The 25994-nt window shown below is 34.6% G+C and overlaps 1 protein-coding gene across 1 annotated transcript; it reads left to right on the top strand.

Moving 5' to 3' along the window:
- The first annotated feature begins 6 nt into the window (after positions 1 to 6).
- On the top strand, positions 7 to 20933 carry LOC125775298 (G-box-binding factor-like). The gene is made up of 2 exons (XM_049462063.1): positions 7 to 831; positions 20536 to 20933. Exons 1-2 carry the CDS (start codon positions 434 to 436, stop codon positions 20537 to 20539), a joined length of 402 nt encoding a protein of 133 aa, XP_049318020.1. The 5' UTR covers positions 7 to 433; the 3' UTR covers positions 20540 to 20933.
- The last annotated feature ends 5061 nt before the right edge of the window (positions 20934 to 25994 follow it).

Below are 25994 nucleotides of genomic sequence, written 5' to 3'. Positions count from 1 at the left end.
TTTTAGAATTGTCGCGTAAGTTACCAGCAATTGGGGGCTTCGGGGCAGAGGCTGTGGCGCATGCGTGTCCGATATTCGTGAGTGTATACAGCGGTCTGTACTGCGCAGGTAGGAGAATGTTCCGTCGCTCCGATATAGTTTAATCGCGTCGTTTCCGTTCTTATCAACTTGATATAGTTTGTTCAGGTTGTTACGACGTGTGAGTTCTTTAATAAGCGCCGTCGAATTGCCTTTTGTCCCCATAAAAAAATCGTTTATGTTTGTGTGTGATTGTTGATTTTGAAATCCATAACGAGCTATTTTAGTGAGTGCCATCGAATTCTTACATTTCCCGCTATCGCCGTAATGAGGTGTGCTTTTGCTTGCGGCAGCACAAGCAGCAGCACCGAAACCGGCAGCAGCAGAAGTAGCGGGAGCAGAAGTTCGGCATGAAATGGAAGCGGCCATACGCTCATCAGTGCAGGTTGGTGGTCCACCACCCACATCAGGTGGTCAACAGCAACAACACCACCACCAACAACAGCAGCAGCAGCCGCAGCAACGTGGCGGTAATCCGCAGCAACAATCGCACTTGCATGATAATGGACCATCGCCACAACAACAACAGCATCAGCAGCAGCAGCAGTATCATCAACAACTTAGCAATCTACCCACACACCATCATCAACATCACCAACTACCGCAAGCGCAGCAATCAGCTGCACAGCAACAACAACAAAATAGTAATAGCGGTAGTAACAGTGCGCAACAGCAGCATCAACAGCAACAACAACAGGCTAATATGTCAGCTTATCAACAGCGCATGGCGTCCGGTCCGTCGCAGATTCACAGGTGAGTGAACGTTTAATATATGTTAGGGCCGTTTCCTCAATGTCTGATTAGCAGACATTTGTTTAGGTTAGGTTGTTTTGGTTAATTTAACCACGATTCTTTCCCTTATTAAAAAACTTTTTTTCTACAACAACAGTGTGCAAAAATTACCTCCTTTATAAACTGTTATAATGGTACCAATAGTAAATGTATGAATAGACCTAGAGGTCTGAAACTTCAGATGACATTTTCTGTTTTTTTTTTTTCTAAAAAGTCAAGAAACGAAGATCTGTTGTGACATCCTTCTGTCGATTCGTTATTATCAGGGCTTCTCCTTTCGTTTGCAAATATCGTTGAAATTTCATGCTCTAGATATTTTGCTGCTTCATTTGCATTGCTAGTTGCCTGAAATCCCTCCTTCAGAACCTAGGGTCAAAAATTGTGCCTATTCTTGTAACGCTTCGTAATTCATATGGTGTTAATTTTTTACAAACAGATGCTAAAAGAATATCGCGACGCTAATTAGAACCGGCGTTGTCAATTCCGTTTGCATTACATTCAGTTTTTCAAAAATTCGAAAAGAGATCGGTATTATCAAAGAAATAGTTACATAACTATTGCCAGATATCTGTTAAAATAGTATTGTTATTTTAATTACATTTAGAAGATTTATAAGAATAAGAAATTAAAATACAATTATACAGTATATAGAATGTACCTGTTCCGTTGCGTCTTGAAATATTTTCAAATAATCGACGACGAAAGGGATGCAGGAGTTTCACTATTGACAATAAAATTTTGGATATAGCTTCATTGGTTGCTATAATCAGTTTAAACATGAAATATGTATTATTCCACCTTGTTTGAACTTCCTGCAACAAACTGTAAGGATTATCTGTTTCCTGCACTTTCTTGAATTTTTCATATAACAACAAGTCCGTTCTTTTCGAATGTAATTTCATTAATAAAACTAAATTTCCAATCCTTACAGCTAGGAAGTTAACATTATGTATGCCAGCTTAAAACTAATGAGTGCAAATGTTTATTGTAGTTGTTATTGTTATTTTAGAGAAAGAGAGAATTTAGTGTAAGGAAAGATTAAAGAAAAGATCAATTAGCAAGTATGGAAATTGTGAAATGAGAATAAGATATATGAGAGGATAAGTAAGACAGGTTTGTTGTTGATAGTGGGAGTACTAGTATATGACTATATGCTATTGTACTAGATTTAAAAAAAAGATACAGTGTCTCTAAGTTTTTCCGCAATTGTGGAAGCTTTTCGTTCCGTGACAAACCATCCTGGACCACCAGGTTTAGTATATGCGCATAGCAATCAATATGCGTTTTTTCAGTATACTACAAGCATTAATCATTGAGTTGACCTTGTCTGTCACTATGCAACGATCTTTTTGAAAATTTTCCCAATCATCAAATACCTTCTGTATAGAATTAGCTACATGTATTTGTTGTCTTATAATTTGTTGGATCTTCCAGTTTTTACGTTGACAGCACACACGACTTAAGTTCAAAATTTAAAAGGAAAAGACAGATGATGGTAAGGTAAGAGTAGTTTGCAGCGGAGGTCCGGGCATCACATGTTACACTGACATGGTCAACATTCGTTAATATCGATTTTAATTTAAACTTAGTGGTGCCGAATTGTTTTTTCAGCAGTTCATCACGCAAGGTTTTGGCACACGGCAATATATATCGTGGATCCAGAACGTGTGCAAAATTTTTTAATTCTTCATCAGACACTATGCTTAGAGCGAAATCGATATCTGTTTGAGAATCTCTTCTTGAATTTAATTCCTCCCTCGTCGTTGTTCTTCACTTCAATTAGTTCATCCGAATCTGTTTAACTATTGTGGTGCGGACTCTCAATGAATTTTAAATTTCTGGGTTTAACCGGACTGTTCTGACATTTGTTTGAACAACGCTATCTCTGAACGTAGATCGAAAACAAAAGAATATAAATAAGAAACTATCGAAAACCATCGATGGTGCTGAAAACAATCGATGGCTTTGCTATAGGCAAACACCATCCATAGTATCGATAGTGCCATCGATAGTTTCAGACCTCTAAATACGAGTAGACCCATATAGTTGTATTTTAATTCATTTTAACAATCAATACGACAACATGTCTATAGAAACTCTATCTATCTATGTACCGTTCCCACGACAGTCGGGTCTACGTAACCAGAACGGATCCGAATTTTTTATACGGTCAAGGGCTGTGTTATTCTTGTCTGCATTATTTTGTATTAGTAAAATTAATCAAACTAAAAATTATGATAAAAAGTTGTAATATATACAATAGCGGTATATCTCATAGTAAAACTTAAAAACCTGAAGGGTAAAAATTATTAAATTGCACAATAAAGGTGTAAAATATTCACCAAATCGCATGGACCATTGTTAGAAAATCACGTCGGTTTAGACAACTATTAAACCTTGCAAAAGAAAAAAACAAAGATTTTAACATCACCTTGTAGCAACATGTTGCTAGTGTATAAAATATTTACTTGCAAGAAACGTAATCAGAAATATTTAGTTTTCAACTAAGATTTAGTTAATGATGAATTTTCTCATCACTTGTAAAAATCTAATTTAAAATGGTAAAATGGAGGTATACAGTACATCGCTTTACAGAAGAAAATGAAAAGGAACTGGGCTGGAACCAGTTGTAGAAGCTATTCGTAGACATTTGCGAGATTGTGATTTAGCAGCCTATAGCCTCAAGTAAATGAGAAATATTTTCTTGAGAGACAATGAAACCAATTTGGGAAATTTAATTCAATCTTACTTTGCATATTTTATCATTACAAAAACAAATCAAAGATACTAATGAGTAAAATCATCGTTAAAAATAAACAATTGGATTCAAAATGGCCCAAGTTGTGGGTTTTATATCTTTAACACGGTATATTAAGTTTTCTACACGTAGTTTGTAACATGCAGAAAGCAACGTCGAGACCCTATTAAATGTATACAAATATGTACATATGTATAAATGATCAGCGTGACTAGCGGAGTCTATTTAGCTATGTCCGTCTGCCTATATGTACACTAGTTCGTATACGTTCCTTAGTTTTTGAGATATCGATATGTTCTTTTCTCCAAGAAGCTGAACGTCAGAACCACCAATATCGGACCGCTGTATCATATATAGCTGCTATAGCCTACAAAATGAACGACCAAAATCAAGCTCTTGTTGGAAACTTTTTATTTGAGAAAGTTATTCTAATGTTCCTCCTTGTGTTAAATTTTAAGGTAATCATCTTAACATCTTATATCGGAAGATACTGACATATCGAGTCTTTCATTTAATTAAGTGAATAAGGCGAAAGTCCAAATCAAAAAAGTTGAGCTGAAGTCGAAATTAGAGTTGACGACGTCTTCTTATAGTCGATATTTGTTCGTTTTTACCTACTTATCTACATCTGTGCAAGCGTAAAAAATCATTTGACATGGACATCGAAAATAAAATCATACGTTATAACAAATGGGGGTGTAAAAAAAGAAAAGAAAAGGCGAAGCATAGCAAAGCAGTGCAAACTGGCTTAATACAATAGATTGAGCTTTTATTCATCCGCCATTAAAGTCAAAGAATAAGCAAAACAACTCAGAATCGTAACAATTTACGAAATCGTGATAAAATCACAATACATATTTCAATTCTAGTACAATTCTTCCGCTTCTTCTGCTTTCTTACTGCAGGCCATTTAATACAATGTGTAAGCTAATCCGCGTTGCTGCTATTACCTCGCTCCCCAAGTAATAACTAAATATGACGTGCGTGTTTTATAAAATATATAAAATTTTATATATGTGTTTGTGAATTTACATATGTATATAAATTTATACTCATATACGAGCTTATTTTTTCCACATCCATTTAATATCTAACGGCGACAAGCCAGGCAGCTGGTGCAAAGTAAACGAAGAAGATAAGCCCACTATGAATCCCGAGAAATTATGTAAATGGATGATGGCAAAGTTGAAAATTGCTTGCCATGACGTACCAGCAATTTAACGCACAATGTGATGGAGGCGGGCGCACGGAACTTTCGTTGCGTTCTTTGTTGGGTGTTGAATTTGATTGTGGTTAGGCGGCCGACGTTGTTGGAGCTTTGGTTGTATGTTACTAACCGCTGACTGGAGCTTATGGTAATTTCTCAAATTTTTTATACAAAACTGAAACTCAGTAACGACATAATTTTGCTGACATAACGGCAGTGAATGCGAGAAGTATCATAGCAAAGCGAATACGACAGACGGCAGCAAAATATCGAAATACTAAAATTTTGCACAGTGAAAAAAGAGCGCAAAAAAAGCGTTTACTCTGAAGAAATTGTAGATTGAAGTGGACGCCAACGATAGTCGACCCAAAACACATGCTCAGGCTGTAGTTAATAATTGTAAGTGGAAAATTTAAAGCGTCAAAGCACAAACTTATACAAACGTACATACATATGGATAACAGAGAAATTAAAAGTCATCGAGAAGGTTACTGTGTGATAGAATTACGCATGTTGTTAAATAATATATTTTTGAAAAGGAAAACCTCTGAAAATCGTTTTCTTATCTTTATTTAAATAAACAAGAAAAAACTTTAACTTCGGCTATACTTAAGTCGTTTTTATAGTATAATGGGGTATAAAAAGAGCTCTATTATGATTTTGATCAATCAGTTTAAGGGATCGTCTCAGTGTGAAATTTTCAATAAATCTGTTTCCTTTGTTGCATTATCGGGTAGTATGCACTGTAAAAAACATTCTATAAAATTTTGAAATCGAAATTCAAATTGTTACGGTGCTACAGCGTTTCTTGTAGAATAGGAATAGAGTGGGGAACATGGTGACTCCAACCTTTAAGCGCGTTTTTCTCAGAATGGTGTTTTTCAAAACGGTTTCCGCTCTCAAAGGAAGAGCATTTTCAATTTGAAGAGAACATTTTTATCGTCATTCTCTATCGCGCTATGGAAGCTTTTAAATCTTCGAATCATACAGACTGAGGGCACCCAATATATTGCTGATTGTTGTTAATCCTTACTTTGTATGTATCCAATAACACTGGTAGACACATAATTCGTGACATGAAAATTCTTAGGTGTTTTTAATGCAGTTTAATACCCTGAAGCCAAATCTGAAAACAGAATTATTCTATCACCCACAGATTAGATTTTACAATACATAAAATTTCATTTGGGGTACTCACAACGTGTCATAAAGCATCGTAAAATCATAAATTTGTATACTAGTTTAAAAATTTGTTGTTGGATTGGATACTAAAATAAGTTTACGCAAATATAACTCTGAACGCTATGTTTTCGGATCGTTATAACTTAAGTATATTTTTGTGAGGCTATGTGAAACCCCTAGTTATTTGGCATCATCTCATATTTTCATACGATCAGGGATTTATCCAGTTTAGACCGGTTCTGCCTGCTTGATTGAAGTTAACAGCGTATTTTACGATCATTTTATTTTACAATATTTATCAGTAGATTAATAGTGTCCGAATCGGTTACGTGTTCTATGTTTGGATAGCAAAACATTTTTGAGTTCACATTCTTTTACGTTTTTGAAATTACTGTGTTTATGATTTTTAGGTATAATGCCTAGGCAGTGCGTAAATAATCAATAAATTTTAAATCTCAAAACGTAATTTTACTTCGCTTGTGCTAAAAGCTTACGAACTTTATTTTGGTGTTAAAATTAGTGACCAAGACGAAGCATGGGTTCCTCACATCTGTTGTAAAACTTGTGTAACAATGTTAACAGCTTGGGTAAAAGGTTCAAATCGTAAAATGCCCTTTGCAGTGCCAATGGTTTGGAAAGAAGCTAATGACCATGTTACAGAAGCCTATTTTTACCTCACAAATATTAAAGGCATTGGACCGAAGTCTAACATACGGTTCAGTACTGTAATTTACTATAAGCTTTAAGATCTGTCAAACACAGTGTACAACTTCCTATTCTAAAAGCACCAGAACTTTGGAGTCTCGATTAAGAACTAGAATCGACTAGCTCTTCAAGTGATCTTACAGAAACCGCAAGAAAATGACAACCGATACTTTAATTAATTTATCAGGATGTTCAACAGTGCCGCATCTAATTTCACGGGGTGGACTTAATGGCTTAGTTCGGGATCTAAGCCTTTCAAAATCGCAATCCGAACTTTTAGCATACGCACTAAAAGGTTTGAACATTCTACAAAGTGATGTTAATATTACTTTTTATACTTAGAAAAAGGCAGAAAGATCTCACAAATTGCTTTCTTCAAAAAGGGGACCTAGTATACTGTTCAGAAGTTAACCTTTTGTATAACGCACTAGGTCAGAAACATGATCCATCTTGGCGTTTATTCCTTGATTCCTCTAAACTTGGTTTAAAGGCGGTATTGGTTCTTAACGGTAACAAATATCCATCTGTGCCCTTAGCTCCGTCAGTAAAAGTAATAGCCTAGCCCTTCTTCTTGGAATGCAACTAGGATATACGAAATATTGTTGCTTCCTTTGCGAATGGGACAGCCGTGCGAGAGACTGTCATTATGTACAGAAGCAGTGGCCAGTACGACAGGCACTCACTCCGGGACAAATAAAAACGTTACCAGTGAATCTCTAGTTGATCCGAAAAAGGTATTAATACCACCTTTGCAAATTAAATTGGCATTAATGAAGAATTTTGTTAAGGCAATGGATCGAGGGCTCTTGTATGTGAAACAAAAATTTCCAAGAGTCAGTTAAGCAAAAATTAAAGAGTGTATATTTGTGGGTCCGCAAATAAAAGAACTAATGAAAGATAAAACATTTGAGGAAATGCTCAATGACGAGCCTTTAAAAGCGTTGTTAAAAATTTCTTGGAAATGTGGAAGCTGACAATTATAAAGATCTTGTGACTGAACTACTTACTGCCTATAAAAAAATAGGTTGCAACATGTCCCTTAAAATTTACTTATGGACTCCTATCTGGATTTTTTCGCCGAAAATTTAGGGACCGTAGGTGACGAACATGGGGAATGGTTTCACCAAGACATTTCTGCTATGGAGAAACGGTATCAAGGCAAGTGGAGTGTCAGTTGCTTGCCGATTACTGCTGGACATTGTTAAGGGATACTCAAAAAAACAAAAATATCGTCGAAAAACATCGACAGTAACATTTTATGGAACTCTTTTTTTGTTAAAATAAAAATCCTCATAGCAATTACATAACAACAAACATTTTGTTCTGTTCATGTCACATAAAACAAGTGGACTTTTGTTTACCAGTGTAATAAAATAATCTATAGCCTTCTGACTGAAATCCTGCCTGCGATGTTTTGTTTGTGCTGCCATATTTTTGTGTACCTTATATATTTAGCATTCTTGCCAAATTACTTCTTCCTACGACTATTCGTTGTCATATTATTGCCTAATTTCAGTATGTATTTCTCCTTTTCCATGAGACGTAGCAGCAATTTTTTCCACCGTTTGTATTTACATATGTATGTGCAGACCTTGTGACTTTTGAAATATCTGAAATCTGTCATCCTTCTACTTCCAAGCTAAGCCGATTGTGTGAAAACTACCACAGTATACAAATCCGGATCCGTTCCGGTTACGTAGACCCGACTGTCGTGGGAACGGATACAATATTTGATCTTTTCCTTCAGCTGCCAGAGCTTCTATTACTTACTTTCCAAGAAGGGAATTAAGAGAAGTTGGCCCCGTGGAAGGCAATGTATATACAGTCTTTGAAAACATGATCGAAGGCTGTTTTTAATTTAGAGTTTTGATAAACAATTGTTGTGTTCCCCGCAAAAAAAAAATCTTGAGAGCACCAACTTCCTTTATATTTTTTTGTATGTGTCCCTTTATAACACCTAACCCTTAAATTTAAACTAATCTTTAAAGTTGTTTAGTAAAAGTTTAAGTCTGTTCTTCAATGTAAATATATGTTTGGCAAACCGATCGGGAACTGTAATTTTTCTGTGTGAGCCCATAAGGATAGCTTGGGTTAGTTTTCCCTATTACATTTGCTCAAAAATTTGACCGATACCCGGGGCTATTCAAATTCTGCCTGATTAGAGAAAGTTCATGAGACTGTTTAAAATGTTATTGGGCAGCTCTAATTGCTATGTTAGCAAATATTCTTTCCAAGCCATTTTCTAAAAAACGCGCTTTCCGATAGAATAGAAATGTGGCGTACTTTACTTTAAAATTGAGAAGTAAAGTTCCCGAAGAATCACGTGCGTAGTATAGCAGCGTCTCAAATGTTGCAGGAAGATTTATGGAATTATAAATGTATTTATTCAGCTACCAGTTAGAAGAACAGCTAAAAGTAAAAGAAATGGGTTATACTTAATGTTTCAAACTTGCGAAGTTAAGACACATTTGGTGCAACAATACAAAATAAGGTAATTTAAACAAAAATTTCAGGTTCAGCAACGTGAGGTTAAATATGCACGGTTTTTTGGTCCGCAAAAACATGTTTCGTCGATAGGTAGAGGGGGGAGGGGTGGTAGAGTGCTTTATCCTCTCATGTAATATTTTTATGAGCTGCCAGCGGTTGTAGTTTTGCGTGGTGGCTAGAAACGCATTTATCATATTTTTACTACACTCTTCGCCATTTCGTGTCCCCTTTGTACGACTCCGTTGCACATACATTTACGGACCTGCTGTTAGATTAATTTTTAAACATAACACACGCATTCGTTCTTCATTTTTTAGTTTTTTTTTTATGCTCTTGCAAACTGTTGCTACAGAGTATTATAGTTTTGTTCACCTAACGGTTGTACGTATCACCTTTGAATAAAATTAAAAAATAGTGTGCGTGGGCTCGCCTTCTAATATATTCAATGTGCATAAATTCTAAACCACTAAAACTACAACAACCAAATTTGCTATGCTCGAATATTATAAAAACTTCTAGCAGTGTGGAAATTGATGAAATCGAAGGATACCCCGCTCACCACTCCACATAAAAGTGCAAAAAATCAGTAACTAATTACGTCAGAGACATTAAATTTTACCTCCGAGATGGTAAAAGCCGGTGTAAAATTTACACGATGGGCGTGGCACCGTCCACTTTTTGGTGAAACCCCATATCTCGGGACCCGACCTACCTATTTCGATTAAATTTAGTACGTAGCATTATGTTCACACTCCTGTGTCAAAGTGTGAAAATGGGCATAACACAATTTAAAATTCCATTTGATTTTTTTACTTTCCAGTACACAAATCAAGATGTAATAACAGATAATATAACGGAATAAAATTTTGCAGTAATAATTTCCTTAAAATATGCTACCTTTTGACCAAAAATTTTTCAAATCCAACCAAAGCTGTTCAAGATCTTAGGTACCGAATATGTGGACCCCAGTATCGAGAGTTTAATTTTCACCGAATATCGATCAATGTGTGAGATATACAATTGAAATTCAGACAGAATCCTTTCGTGTCAATAGTAATTCTGTGTATTTAAAATGGTTTGAATCGGATCAATACTTCCCTGAGCCTCCATATATTTAATATAAAGATTTTCGAACTTCCTGGTGACTTTGTGTTGGATATATCGGCCAATATTTGAGTTAGCTCAATGAAAACGTCAGAATATGTTTTACTCACAACGGTATATCATTGTGTCAGAAATGGATACAATTGGGCAAAAACTTCACTTAGCCCACATATAACCATTACCAGGACTTTCGAACATCCTGACTTTGAATAATCACTACATATTATTATAATGATTTTGCCTTTTCTTAGATTTTGATCATCTGGTTGATGTTTTACATCCTAAGATATTTCCCTGGCTTTGATTCCTGCAAGTTGCAAGAGTCTAAAATGTTCGGTTGCACCCGAACTTAGCTTTTTTTTGTTTTGTTGTTTACTTTCCGTCTGAATGCGCTTCGAAAATGCTTGAGTGCCAGGCGACTGTAAAATACACATGGAATTTGCCATTCAATCGTTACTAGTTGTACCTGTTTTACTCTCCCTTGTCGACTGGCTTCAATTCCCTTCAGCAAAGCATTATCCCATTTCTTTTATGTTCGGATTTAAATAATGCACCGTGTTGAGTCGGTTTCGCCGTTCAATTTCGCCCTGGTTTTGGCAATATTTCATATGACTTTTCGTTAAAAGCCATTGCTCCTACCTGAACCTTCCTGTGTCTGTGTTGGTTATCTTATTTCAACGTCGGATTCACTTTTTATTTCCAAAAATACGTGCCCGGACATCTGCTTTGTTTTTGGGTTTCTTCCTCTTTAGTGCAGTGAAAAACAAGTTGCAAGTTAAACGTTTTCTTTCTTTTCTCTGGGGTTCTTTTTGTTTGCCTGCACCTTTATGTATTTCGCAGAATTGCGTTTCTGCCTTCTAAAAATAATCACACTGAAATCTCGTAACTTTTTCTTTTGTTGCTCTTAGAATTTCGTATTAATGAAAACTTAATGACGCGATTTCTTGGCACTCGTTAAGTTTATTTTTATATATAAAATTTCGGTACTCTGTTTAAAACATTTTCATTTAGTTGCTGTTCAAAATATGCAGGAATGTTCGAAAACTTTTACAAATTTTCAAATTTGTGGAATGTTCAAATGTGTCGACGTATGTTTCGATGACCCAATTTGATTGCGAGCGGATTTATATTTTTGAGCGAATGTGTTTATTTGTTTTCTAATTATTATGGCTAGTTGCGATTCAATTAATTATTTTATGCCTTTCTTAAACGTTGCCCAAAAATAGGAAGTTATAGTTAAGTTAAGTTAATAGTTGAATAGGAGGTAACTTTTTGTTTCATTGCAAAGGGTCAATCTGTATTTTGCTTTTTTACTTAAGTTCGAAAATGTAGATTTTGGGAATTCAAGCGTAAATAGATAAATGGCAAAAAAATTGGAGTATATGAGGAATAGAAATAAATGAGCATGAAGTAATCCTTGTTTAAATTCCAACCAATTTTGCAACACTTTATTTTAAGACATTAAGTTTTGCACAAACCACCTGAATTCGAAAAAATTCACTCTATTATTTCTGCTTTGCGAGTACGGGGTAACAGCTGATATTTGATTGAATTGAACTTGATTTTCTATCTTCTTTAATGAATCTGATTTAATGAAAACAAAAAACCGTAATTTTGGAAAATTGCTATAGTGGTCGGGTAGCCTAAAGCTAACATTGACGGAGAGCTGCTTACAGACAGAATACGCCGCTCCCTGCTTCGACCTTTCCGAGAAAAAGCTAACTGCTCCTATTCTTCAGTGATTTATTCTCATCCACATATCCCACGTCGGGATGTGACCAGAAAAAAGCCGAATGGCCTCTGTGTCGCTGTGATCCAAGTTTTCAGGAACTTTCCGTAGTTCCCCCTTGTTCGGATCCCTTCATATATAGTACAAAGCTAACCTCAGCGCTAGAGTACATTATAAAGGGTGGGCCATATAAAATTTTAAATTTAAAAAGTCAATAAATAAAAAAGCGGCTTGATATTTTTCAAAGGCCTAACATTTATTTAAAAGATTGTTTTATGAAATTTATTTGTGGAAAACAATTTCGGACAAATGACCACCATGGCTGAGTTTACAGTAGCTTATCCGATCGATATCGCTCACCATTGATGGTTACGGTTCCTTCTTCATTTTCGAAGTGGGCCGATGATTCCACCAGACCAAAATCCGCATCATACAGTGATTCGTGCTAGGTGCATTGGCTTCTCGACGATTACGTGCGGGTTTTCTGTGCCCCAAATGCGACAATTCTGCTTGTTAACGTAACCATCGAGATGGAAATGAGCCTCGTCCGAAAAGATGATTTTTCGGTCAAATTTACCATCAAAAGTTTTCAATATTTTCCAGTTTTCTTCTAGTGAATAGCGACCCATTTCGTAAATTTTAGACTCTTTACTGAATATCTGTCACTTTCCGAATGGTATTTGACGTTTCCAATGTCGAAATATAGATAATTCAAATTTAAAACGTTAGATGGCCCACCCTGTATAATATAATTGTCAGTAATGTCAACCAGTGCTCTGTTAAAAATGGCGTTAAGTGTCATTGTTAGTGTAGTCCGTTCTTTAGATATGTAAAAGATTTTTAGGAAGTGCAGCCTAGCAATGTCCATAGAGGAGTTTGTCCCGACCACACCCAGGGTTCAAAACAATTGAACTAAAAGCCCAAGCTATGTCCGTGCGAAGCCAATGGTAAAAATTAATAGGAGTCGAAAATGCCGTGAAGGCCGCAGGTGATTTAGCGTTACCCATGGTGCATCGCGCGGAGATGATCCTGCTCTAATATAAAATACTTCGTAAAAACAAAGAGTTTTCCATGCAAGTTCATGTATTTGATCTTTCAGTTTGTATACTTCCAGTGGTCCGATATCAGTTCGTACAAATAAGCAGCTTCTAGGAGATGATTTCCTTTCCATCCAAATGATGAAATATATTTTTAGGGTAAAATTTCAAAAATTGTTATATTTCCTCGTTATTAAACGAGTTCAAATATTAAATACTAAACTTCATACTTAATCAATAATTTATTAATCATTACTGTTTTAATACTCTTGAAGGAAGTTGCTACAGAGTATTATAGTTTTGTTCACTTAACGGTTGTACGTATCACCTAAAACTAAGCGAGATAGATATAGGGTTATATAAGTTGAAATCCAGTTGACTGTCTGTCTGTCCGTCAATCTGTCCGTCCGTGCAAGCAGTAACTTCAGTAAAAATTAAGATATCTAAATGAAACTTAGTAGTGTGTTCTTTAGTACCAAAAAGTTTCGAGTTCGTAGATAGGCGTAATCGGACCACTGCCACGCTGTGAAAATTGAATGAAATCGGAGGATAACCCCGCGCGTTCCCCATATAACGGTACTGTTAAAAACTACTAAAAGCGCGATAAATCAATAACTAAGTACGCCAGAGACATTAAATTTTACCACCGAGATGGTAGGAGGGAAAAATCACATATCTTGGGACCCGACCAGCCGATTCCGATGGAATTTAGTACATGGCATTTTTTTTCATTCTTATGCACAAAGATGGTACCTGATCGATTGTTTCCAAGTTATTTTGACATAACAAGGTATATTTTCAGCTATATTTTTACAAAAATATTGAAAAATATCGGAGTTATGTGCTATCTTCCGTATGCCACGATTTTCTCATATATTTAGCAGCCGCTGATTGTGACATTTTGGGACCTTTCAGGTGGATACAAAGGAACACAGCATCGTAGCGCGACGCGTACTTAGCACTCATGGCTTTTAACGTGATTCCCTTTCAAAAGATCAACAACAACTGAACCTTTGTTAACAATGCATCAAGGACAAAGCTTCCCTCTATCGGTTCGCGAAGGAATTAGAGCGAAATCTTTCATTAACTGTCGGTAAAGTCGACCACGCTCTTACTTGACAGACTGTATATCTTGTTCATATATGGTATAAAGTGTATATTGTATGTATGTTATGTTGAAAATGTAATAAATTTTGTGATCTGTGCAATAACCGTTGAAATGTTGACAAATATATATAGTTTGTGGAAAATATTACAGTAAGTAGAACGTCTTTCAAAATGTGCGCTAAATATAAGCAATTAACGCGTGATAAAAAATTTATTACTTTTGCGTAAAAGAAAAGAAAGGAGAAAAACGGATGTAGCCATCCAACAACAATCAATTTATTATAAATTGAACCAGGACCACCGTTTGGAGTGTTACAGTAGTGTTGGGACTAGGAGGAAGACATCTCCTCGAACAGTTGGTGTTATCCATAGACTATCTTTAAATGATTGCTCTAAAAAATCTATAGAGGTAAGACGGCACTTACAAGAGAATGCGCGGAAACCAGGAGCTAGACCGCTTTTAACCAAGAAAATATCGCCAGGAATTTCTCCCGATTTGAGCCGGATCGAGAATCGTTGGTATGTCATGAAAAAGAAAGAGAAAAATTATTTACATAGCTTCCTTATAAGAATTAGTATAAAAATTAAAATTATTTCCTCACGAAGCTACTCATTTATTCATTCTGTATATATTTTAATTTTTAAAAAGGGTTTATAAGTTAAATCGCGGCAATTGCAAAAACACTGCAAAAAAGGTGGTAGGGTTTTATGATAAAAACTATGGTTTTTACAAAATTGGCTGGGCAGTCAATGTGTTAAAGACATTTTAAATAAGTCTTTACATTAAAAATGATCAGTTTTTCTTTGTTCTTGTTTCTTTAAGATTTTGAGCTAAAGAACGACTTAAGCTCACGTTTTTTTTCGCTCATCATTAGTCTGGTTTTTAGTTTATTCAAAAAAAAAAAAAAAAAAAAATAGTCAAAAATTAAATTATTTTGTTATACTTATTATTTTTTGACCTCTAAATTTTTAAATTAGCTCGAATAGTTGTCATGGCCAAATATTTCAACTTTTATAGTTTCCAAAGCATTTGACTATATTTTTTGTTTGTGCGTGTCTTATTTCAAATATTCATAATAATTTCAAATGCTCAATGTGAAAAATGGTTCATTGCCTTTTGGTCGCTTCGTATACAAATAACAAAAAACACACAACTGCTTGTCTTTAAATGACATAAAACAACAATTATTGTTCATTTTGTTATTGCCGAGTTCGCTGTGCCCATGATTTGTGTGTCCAAACTACGTATAGTTATGTTATGTTTGTATGTGCTAAACAGAATAAACATACGTACAATTAATCGAAATTATACGTGTGTATAGTGACGGTGGGGCGGTGCACACGCATATTAAATGAAAATGTGCCATTTATTGTTGAATAATAAATTAAATGCGATAATATCCTCGGTGAAGTTTACTCATCACTTATTTATATGCAAAAATTGCTACCGTTAGACAACTATTAAAATTTCACAAAAATTCATTTTACGTCCACGTCAGGCTGGACAGCCAGAGCCACATTTAAATTCCTGGGTATATACAAGGGTATACTATAGTATGACCATTAGCGAATGTACGACGAATACTAATTGGCATGGAAAGCGCAGTATTTCGGTGCAGATTGTGGTGGTCTTTTTAACAGGAAAAAAATAATGCGCACTCACACTTATTTGGCCAGCTTGTGTGTATCATGAAGTAACGAATCTATTAATAAATACAAAAACAACTAAAAACAGCACCTCACCGTTGGTCATGATGTGGCGCTCTCTGTTTGGCAGTAATTTTTGGCCGCAATACTAATAGTTTAGGTTTCATACGCTGCACCCAAATTATGGGAAGTGATAAATGGCGCAAGTAAAATGTGTACAAAAGTACATACATACATATACATATATGTATATGTATCTATGTATGTGTAAAATAGCAATGCGTTGACATATGAATTGTAAAATGTTCGTGGCATTCAGAGTTTTTACTTTTGGTTTTTTTATTTTATAATCTCAAATACGGGTTAAAATACTAAAAAAAAATTTAATACGAGGTTAAACAATAAAAAAATTCTTCAAACCGGATTAAAAAATATTAATAATACAAACCGGATAAACATTAAAAATAAGTACCGTATTGAAAAATAAATAAAAAATGGGAAAGATATAATTAAGAATTAAAAAGAGAAATCGTTTTGGAATTAACATATTTTCACGTTTGCGCATTTCGTGTTATACTAAGTATTTTGAAGCAGAGCTCGCACGTAGCCATCTTCAGTACTATAGAGCTCTGATCGGCAAACTTACACATTCAAATTAAAAAAAAAATTCCAGTTCTCAATTTTTATTCTCAAACCTCGGGATTAAAAATTAAAAAAATTTACTTGAAATTTGAGGTAAAGTTTGAGTTAAAAATTTATTTATCTACATATGTTATAGTTTATTAATGCAGTATCTGGGTTTAAAAATTTAAAATTGAGTTTTGGAAACTATTTTGGTGCCATTTCAAAATATTAAGGTCGATTGACACATTCGAAAGTACAACTTGTGTTGGTCCAGCTGTTAGTATAAAATTTTAGTTTAAAAAATATAAAGTTAAATAATTAGGAAAAATAAAGTAGTTTAATATATTAAAAGATAATTTGTAAAACAAATGTGTAAAAGCAAATGAACTTAAAATTTCCATTTCATAAGCCAACATTTTGCATCACTTGCATAGAACTTGTTTGCTACGTAAAGTTCTCTTATACTTTTACATGTATTCATTAAAGCAAAACTCATCTGATTGTTTTCAAATATCCATTATATTGCTTTTTAGACCTACTTATTTGCAATCTAGTAACATATATTTTTTTTTTTGAATTTATAAAGATTTAGTTAATAATAGTTTATTTTGTTGTTGAATCATTTATAAAGCTCAGGCTGTCAACTCCCTTCTTTTATTAGTTTAATAATAAAACAAAAGTAAAATTTTGAAGGCATCCTTAAATATTATTATTTGTTTTTTGAATTAAGTTGCCAAAAATTTGTATTTGTACGTAACACAAAAGTACGGTGAGGCTGAAAATATAAATTCTGCTCGCAGTTTTGACAGCACAGAAATTAATTATACAAAGTTCCCATATTTTTTCACTTATGACTGCTGCAAAAATCGTATGCCTCCTCTTTCAACCAGCAGCATTTTCCACTTGACTGCGCCCAAGACCGAAAATGACTATTAAATTCCAAAGGAGGCAAACGTACAAGCCCCGTACAATTCGAAATGACAGAAAAGGAAAGAATAAAGTGGAGTAGTTTGGATCACCATGAACTTACATCTTCATGCTGGAAATGCATACTTTGTGTTTTTTGTTTGTATATGTGTATGTACATATTTTTAGTATTTTATTTTGTTCATTGTAAGTCAGTTGGCATATTGCCAGCTCGCGGTAATGCAAAGTTCACGAGGGAATTGCTGAAAAAGCATTTTTGACAGCTAAAATATGAAAATTTATAGACGACTTCACTTTACTTCTATTACTTGCAAGTTTCAGCATTTTTTTGTTCACAACATTATACAAGATATGTATGTACATACATAATACACATAGTAAATAAACGTATATGTACATTCAAATGCATTACATATACTATGTATACATACAAATAAGTTTGCGAAATAATATTTGCGACCTCATTGTAGATGACTGTGCTTACTTGTGCACTTTACTCACTTCCCATAGATTCCTGTATGCACATTCTACATGTTTCTCCTTTGCTCTGTGTTTTGTGTGAATTCTGAGTTTGGTACCGCCTAACTTATTTTGCTTTCGTGCTGTTAGCAACCATTATTGATGTTATTGCGCTCTTCCGATTTTAAAAAAATGTATTATGTACATACATGCATATGTTGAACCGCTGTTTACAATAATTTCCAAAATATGTTAAGAATATGTCTCCAGGTAATTATGGAGATTGTCTTACTTGTTTCTTAAATTTGTTCCTAGGCATATGTAGCTACAGTTTGTTAGCTTATTCTTGCAATCTGTTCCTAGACATAATTATGTAGCTACAGTTTGTCATCATATTTTGCACAACTTCTTTATAATTTGGTACTTAGTGGTTGCCAAGGAAATTTTGGACTATCAAGATGCAAGACATAATCTGTATCTTTCCGTATTTGAGGATCATCAAATATTCCACCTTTCAACTTTGTCTTACTAATATCACGAATATAATGTACTTCTTTCATTTTATTATTCCTAATTTGTACATCATGTACTAAATCGCTGAGTTCATTTTGAGAAAATTACTTTGCTTGCTGCTTCACCCCTGTTTCTGAGTAATAGTAAAGAAAGCAAGATTTTCATTGAGTAAAACAGAACATTTTGTAGGCTGTCAGTCTAGATATGTACATTAAACCAATTAGAGGGTGAGCCACGATATTTTTTTTCAAAATCTTTAACCCACAGGGCGTGGCAGTGATCCGATTACGCCTATCTCGAACTCGTCTTTACTTTTTTGCCATGTCGATTAAGTTTCATCAAGTTACAAAAAGTTAGAGTAATTTAAAAAAATGTTTACTTAAATAAGCCTGTATTATATATTTTTGGTTTCTGAATGACTTTACCAGATTTCGCATCACGATTAGTGTGAAGCATAAAAAGCTAGAAATGAAACTAATCGTGATCGTGCAGTATATTGCTAATTCCAAGATTATATACAAAATCTCCGGACGGTTGCGGTTAATTCGCAGGTATTGACGTATGGTGTTAATAGTTTTCATTTTGTTTTACATTGTCAGGTACCACAAAGCAGATCACGTATATTTGTTTGATTTACATTTAGTGTTTGCTTTACAAATATTGACACAAAATATCTCTACAACGTACAATGATGGTTGTTTGACTGACACTGCCCGAACAACTGAGATTAAGGTTGACTTCACCAAATGTTTGTTCGTAGCAAAACTTTTTAAGCACAGTTGGATAAACAAAATTAGCCTTTGTTAAAGGTTCAAAATACATACATATGTACATAAGTATATAAACATATTTACGTTTCTGGAAATTAATTCGTTATAAGGTAAACTTCTTTGCACAGAAGTTTGTAATAGCGAAGTTTGGCTGTACTTAATAAGGAAAAAAATTATGAACATCTGTATCATGATTCTGAACGGTCATTTTGAATGACAGCTATGTAGTATCGTGGTCCGATATGGATAAATTCGGCAAATAAACAGCTCGTTGAGGAGAGACGGATGTGTTGCTGAGGGACTATTCGCTAATATACAAACAGAGGGACAGACAGGCGTCGACTCAATAGGACACGCTTTATTTAATTTATATATTTTTGAATATGTTTTATAGAGTCTGAGACGTTTCCCTGTTCAGGGTATAAAAATTAGTAAAAATTTCATTTTGCGTTGCGAGGCTATAAGTAGTTATTTATTTTCCTGTCTGCTTTCTTATCTCGAACTATTTAACGTCCCATTCAACTACTCGGCCAGGCAAGCGTCTGTGTTATTCGACAGAAATAATCGTCTTCCCACGGTCAAGGTTGCTACTTTGTTGCCTTTGAAGCGTCTATTAGTTAAGTGAATAAGCGTGTGTTATTGGCAGTATTGATCTTGTTGTCGTTATTACTACAAAGATTGAAATATGCAAATGTTTAACGCCACCCTGTTCACTGTGATACAGCATTCGGCGCTTCCATTCTCTGCCATAGATTAATTGCCAAATATGAGAATCGCTCACTTATCAATAGTTCGCACTAATACCTACTATCGAAGGTTCATAGCAAATGTTATTGGCAGTGGTTTCAAATATATTCTATACAAATCAAAACTCTGTAAATGTTTCGTAAGCAATGTACTTTTCAAAAAACGACTTTATAATATACATACATACATATGTATGTATGTATATGAATAACAAAAATGAATTTCACTGTTCTTAAAACGATTCCTTTAACAAAAATGATATATTATATGCTGTCCACATATTTATAATGCCCGAATTATCTTCATTGGATGGATCTACATATTCTAGACATAGAATATAATAAACATTAATATACGTACAATATAGCAGCTGTTTTTGCTGGTAACGAACTGACCTAGTTCAGATTTAGTTTAATATTTTTAAAATTAGGTCCAGAAGAGAATTTATTGTATGTGTTTTAATGTGATGTGCTTTTGCTTCTAAATAAGATACATGTGATTTTAATGATATACCAATTGCATGGCATTATTCCTTAATTTTTGCCAATCGGTCGACACTGGTCTAAAATAAAAGTAAAAGTAGGTAGATTAGTGTTTATTAATATGATTTAAGTTTCTATACTTTCTGTACATGGAAATACTAATATTTTTTTTCTTTTCAGGTAAATAATGTTCACTCAACTTTTCTTCCACTGTATGCATATTTGTCCGTGTAAGTATTAAATTTATTGCAAAATATTTATTTGAAAGCAACCCCAAGTTTACAGATTTGAGATAATAAAACATTTCAATCGATAGTTAGCAGCGGCCTTAGTAGTGTATTAAGCTGACTTAGGCTAAGTATTGAATAATTCACACTGTTATTATAAATTGATACTGTCAGCCATGTATTAGTATATTTTTTTAACTCTTTTATATTATATTGCACAACTAAAATTTTCAAATATAAATAAAGAGGCATAGATTAATAGTATACACGGGTTGGAAGAATAGCGCAACCTTTCGCCACGCGATCACGGGCATCCCCGAATAAAGGATCTCAATTTGAAGATTCGGCGATTGGTACCTGCAACCTCTCCACCCGTGTGAGTAAGCTTTGGTCTACTGTCAAGGCTTTGTTTAACCCGAAGAGGCATGATGACCGAATTGAAGTTCTATTCAATAGCCATGGCTCTTTGGACCCGAAGAAATGCGCGAGCTACTTTAGCCGGCAATTCACACTGCACCCTTCAAAGGACAAAACCAAGCGATGTGTTACCCGACGACTGCGCAAAATGCCAAAAGACTGCAGGCCACTTACTTTCACCGATGAGGAGGTTCAGAATGTCGTCAACAAATCGAAATCATCTAAATCCTTTGGCCCTGATTGAATAAGTATGCTCGTGCTGTTTAGCTTCTACATCTTGAAGTAGGCTCGACGGAAGTAAAATATCTCACCAAAGTCCTCAACCTGTCCATGGTTTCCGAAAAGAGCACAGCACCACCGCAGCACTTACCGTCATAAACTTGTCAAAAGCTTTTGACACTGTCAATGACACAACGCTTCTTCAGTGGTCGTCAATCATCCGTAATATTTCGAAGAGAAAAATCTAGCCTGAGTAGAATTAAACAGGGGGTTCCGCAGTTCCCCGCTACTGTTTAACTTCTCTATCTCGAAACTCCCACAGCAACCAGAGGGAGTTTCCATAACCTCGTACGCTAATGATTGCACGATATTGACGTCGGGCAATGGAATCGATGGTATGTGTTCAAAGGTAAACAGCTATCTATCTCCGACCTTTCTCGCCTCTTCTCTGCACGGAAGCTAACACTCTCCCCCACCAAATCCACAGCGATCATATTCACGAACTGGACGGAGGAGTATAGACTTGAGCTTAATATTGCAGTCGATGGCCTCAAGATTCCGACTGTCAATAACCCTAAGATTTTAGGTGTAACATTTGATAGTCTATGCTCCAAAAAAACAAAGAAAATAAAGAACTTTTTAGTAACTGCATTAAAAACGTGTAGAAAAGCGCGAGGAAGAGTACATAAATATAATATGTGAATGCTGCTACATACATACATGCATGTATATACATTTTTACAGCTCAGACAATAAAATATAATTACGCTATTTTTAAAAATCTGCTGTTCGTTGAACGTCTTACCAACTCATCAATGCAACGAATGTAGTTTTCGTTTTGTTTATTACGAAAAACAAAACTAAACCGAAAAGAGGGCACAATACTCTTAGCGTTTGGTGGGGCCACTGAGGGGGGCATGGTGGTACATGCAATTGTGCCGTTGCACTCATTATGAAATCACCTTCAACTAGTGCGCCACACTACAACGACCCGACAGCGGTGCTGCTGGCGTTGACAGTGCTCGCTGATGCGCGCATAGTAGGTAATTGTTGTTATTTGTGTTAGTTTTTTAGTTGGCTGTCATTCAATGCGAAAAGCAAGTCTTAACAATGAACCAATGGAAAAATGGACATATAACGTGTTTGGAGCGAATGATTTCTCATAAGTATTTACTGTGAACAAATGTATATAAACATATGTGTGTATAACAGTTTCATTTTTACACTATAATTTGATATAAGAATTAAAATCGCCAAATATTATTATTTACTGTGTGAGTTACCTTTAAAAAATTTCGTAGGCACATGTTCTTGAATATAATGCTAAGAGTTTATGCTATCAGTCCAGACCTTCTGCTGTCCCCATTATACCCGATAACTGATTTTCAAATTTCCAACTGTCTAACGTTTATGTTGGTTTCAGTACAATATATAATATTTTAATGAATGGCTCCTCTGGTTTATTGCTCCTCATATACCGAATATATTAAATTTTGTCCATTTGGTTGGGTTTTAGTTGTTTTGAAAATAAATATCTCTGACATGAAACAAAATGTAGTTGTAAAACTTTGTAAGTTTTTAACCTATACTTTTAGTTAATAAGATTATTAAAATGATTGTTATCCCGCCTTCTATCTTTGCAATTGCATTAAATGTTCGGTTAGACTTGAACTTAACCCTTGATTACTTGCGCTCTTTACAGTTTATTATCGATTCAATTATTGTATTTTTTATCGTCACTACATGTTTTCTATTGTTATTGTACACATGGTCATCCGCTGTCTAAAAGCAGCTCTTTTATAAGTCGGTGCATTTGAATACTAAAATTCAAATTTATTATTTGGCTTTTATTTGTTAGCCTATTTTGTTCAAATTGTTATCCATAACGAATCCAAGTGAGAATAAAGCGAATTTGGTGCACTTGATTGCAATTAATAATTCTCCGTTTGGGGAGTTTCTTTTATTTCAGTAGTTTTCTTAACTGCCTTTGGCATATTTTTTCGAGATCTTTAAACACTCTGTTTTAATTGGACTTGATTATATCATCATTTAAATATCGTATCAGAATGTCTAGTCTGAGGTGTGAAGATGTCGTACATAGTTCAGTGTAAGTACTATGGCCTACTTTTTGTTTCGTTTGATACGTTCACATATTTGTTATGTTTCGTTGATTCTGTCGCAAACTTTTAATCACCGTTGACTGACTTCGTCGTCATTTTAAAACAGTTTTAGAAAGTTATGAAAATAATATTACTATCAAAAATTTTGAAACGTTTTAACAAACTTGAAACTTGAGTTGTTGAAAATGTGCAGAAGTGTTTTTTGGGCAGTCTACTCTATCACGAATGCAAGCGTTTGAGTGGCACAAAACATTCAGTGGAAGATCGTGAAGTCAACGAAACATTTTGGTTAAGTTTCGGGTATCAAGCATGTCAGTGTTAACTCTTCGAGTGGCGATCGCAAATTATGGATGCGGCCATAACCGAAATGTTACCACATTTATCAAACGTATCATTACGGTGACGAGATCTGGTTTTATGAATACGATGTCGAAATTGTCCAACAATTTTTCAAGTGGCGCTTCAAAAATGAGCTCCAGCTACCACAATTTTAAAAAAATCTTCTAGAGCTTTTTAATAATTTAAAGATGGGCTTTTTAAGAAAAAACGAAATGTTTGAAAAAAGTGCTTTTTATTACCACGTTTCCTTTTGGGTGTTACAAACATCGTGGCAAATTTAATATATACTGTTCTGAGTATAAAAACTACAGTAATAAAAAGGTGCAAACCCAACGCAATGTTCACATTACAATTTATAAATTAGAAACTGTAAGAATATAAAATTGTTGCTGTGCTATGAAAATTTGACAACAACTACAACAAGAACAACGAGCACCAAAAAGCAGCGGCACAAATATTATGCAAATTATGCACTGTACTGAGATTGGAAAATTATAGCAAAAAATAAGCACACGAATAAAAGTGAATTGTGAGAAATAAAAAAGTTAAACAAAACTAAATAAAAGTGAATTACAAACATACCAACAACATCGTCAAATAAAATTGTTAACAATGTCATAAAACCATCCGTACTTATTCACTTGTGATGCAATTGGCGGTGGACTGGGAAGCACAGACGAAATTATTTGACTACAATGCAAACAATGCACAAATATACATACATATGTGCAAAATTTATATGAAATTGTGTATGCTCAATTTAATATAATCAAACGTGGCAGTAAAAATATATTCTGGCAAAAGAGCAAAAAATTAAATTATCAAGTAAGAAAGGGCTAAGTTCGGATGAAACCAAACATTTCATGCTCTTGCAATAAAAGTCCGCGAAATTCCTATAATTGCTTTATATTTAGGGGTTTCAAAAAATCGAATTTTTTTTCTTATTAAATTCTACAACACCTCTATAATATTGTCCTGAATTCAAGTTGATCCGAATAATAGTTTTGGAGATACAGCCTTGAGAACTTGTGAGCTCGAAGCCAGGCTAAGTGCGTCGTCTTTAACGTTTTTTCTCGAAACTGTATTTTTGAAGTCGAAGTTTGAAGTAAGATTTCTCGAGAACTACTCAGCCGATCTTCATGAAAGTTTACACAGGTCTTTGAGATACAATTGTTAGCGATTTGGACGAATGATTTTTTTTTTTTTTCGATTACAACTTCATATTTGAAAAAAATGTCGCGAAATTTTCATTTTTTTTTTCCTTGTCCAAGTTCTAAGTTAAGGTTTTAACTAAAACTGTCCTCAACGGCCGAGTTTAAAATAATTTTTTTTTTCAAAAGTTTCAGAATTTCTTTGTTAATAGTGTTTGTTAGTACTAATAAAAAATTCTAATACAATATTTAATTTTGAAATGAGAAAAAAAAATTGATGAGAAGGCTGTTTTTAACCCGAAAAAACCATGTAAAGCCTTAAAAAATGTTGCGAACGAATTCAACGCTCATTATTTATTTATTTCTAATAAAGTGCTCCCTGAATTCATTGAGGTTTGTGAGGTACCATCACAAATCTATAAGCCGAATCGAAAATCTAATATTAGTTGGGTAAAATGTTTACCCGGAAATTTTTATACTAGGTATATGGGGGAAGTATTGATCCTATTCAATCTTATACAGTTTAAGTAAAAGGTCCACTGAAGTCCACATATTCGGTACCTAGGGGTTTGAACAGTTTTGGTTCGATTAGGACCATAAATGGTCATGAGGTTCATGTTTTATGCCTATATATTAATTGTTGCTTTATTTATATTCTGGAATGTGAGAGAATCAGATATCATTTGAAAATTGTGGTATATTATGAAGTGGCGTGGTTGTAAATCCCTATCTGCGCGCTGTGACACAGGAATGTGAAAATAATGCTACGTACTAAATTTAGACGAAATTGGTAGGGCGGGTCCCAAGATAAGGGATTTCACCAATTAGAATATTTTGTACCGAATTTGTTTGAAATCGGCCGAGTAGGTCCCGAGTTATACAAGAGATTTCCCCTAAAAGTGAACGGTACCACGCCCATCGTCCAGTTTTGACACCTGCTCCCTGTTGTGCCATCCTGAATGTTAAATTTACTGTGTCTGACACATTAAGTTATTGATTTATCGCACTTTTAGTAGTTTTTAACAAAACTTATTTATGGAGAGTAGGCAGGGTTCCACCGATTTTCTTTCATCATTAGAAGGGTTGAAAAAATTTTTCCTGTCCAAATTAGGATGTTACTGCTTTATTAGTTTGGCAGATATATGTATACATTAAACTTATAAGAG

Source organism: Bactrocera dorsalis, unplaced genomic scaffold (assembly GCF_023373825.1).
Source record: "Bactrocera dorsalis isolate Fly_Bdor unplaced genomic scaffold, ASM2337382v1 BdCtg251, whole genome shotgun sequence".
NCBI lineage: Eukaryota > Metazoa > Arthropoda > Insecta > Diptera > Tephritidae > Bactrocera > Bactrocera dorsalis.
This window is presented reverse-complemented; position numbering and strand designations above follow the sequence as displayed.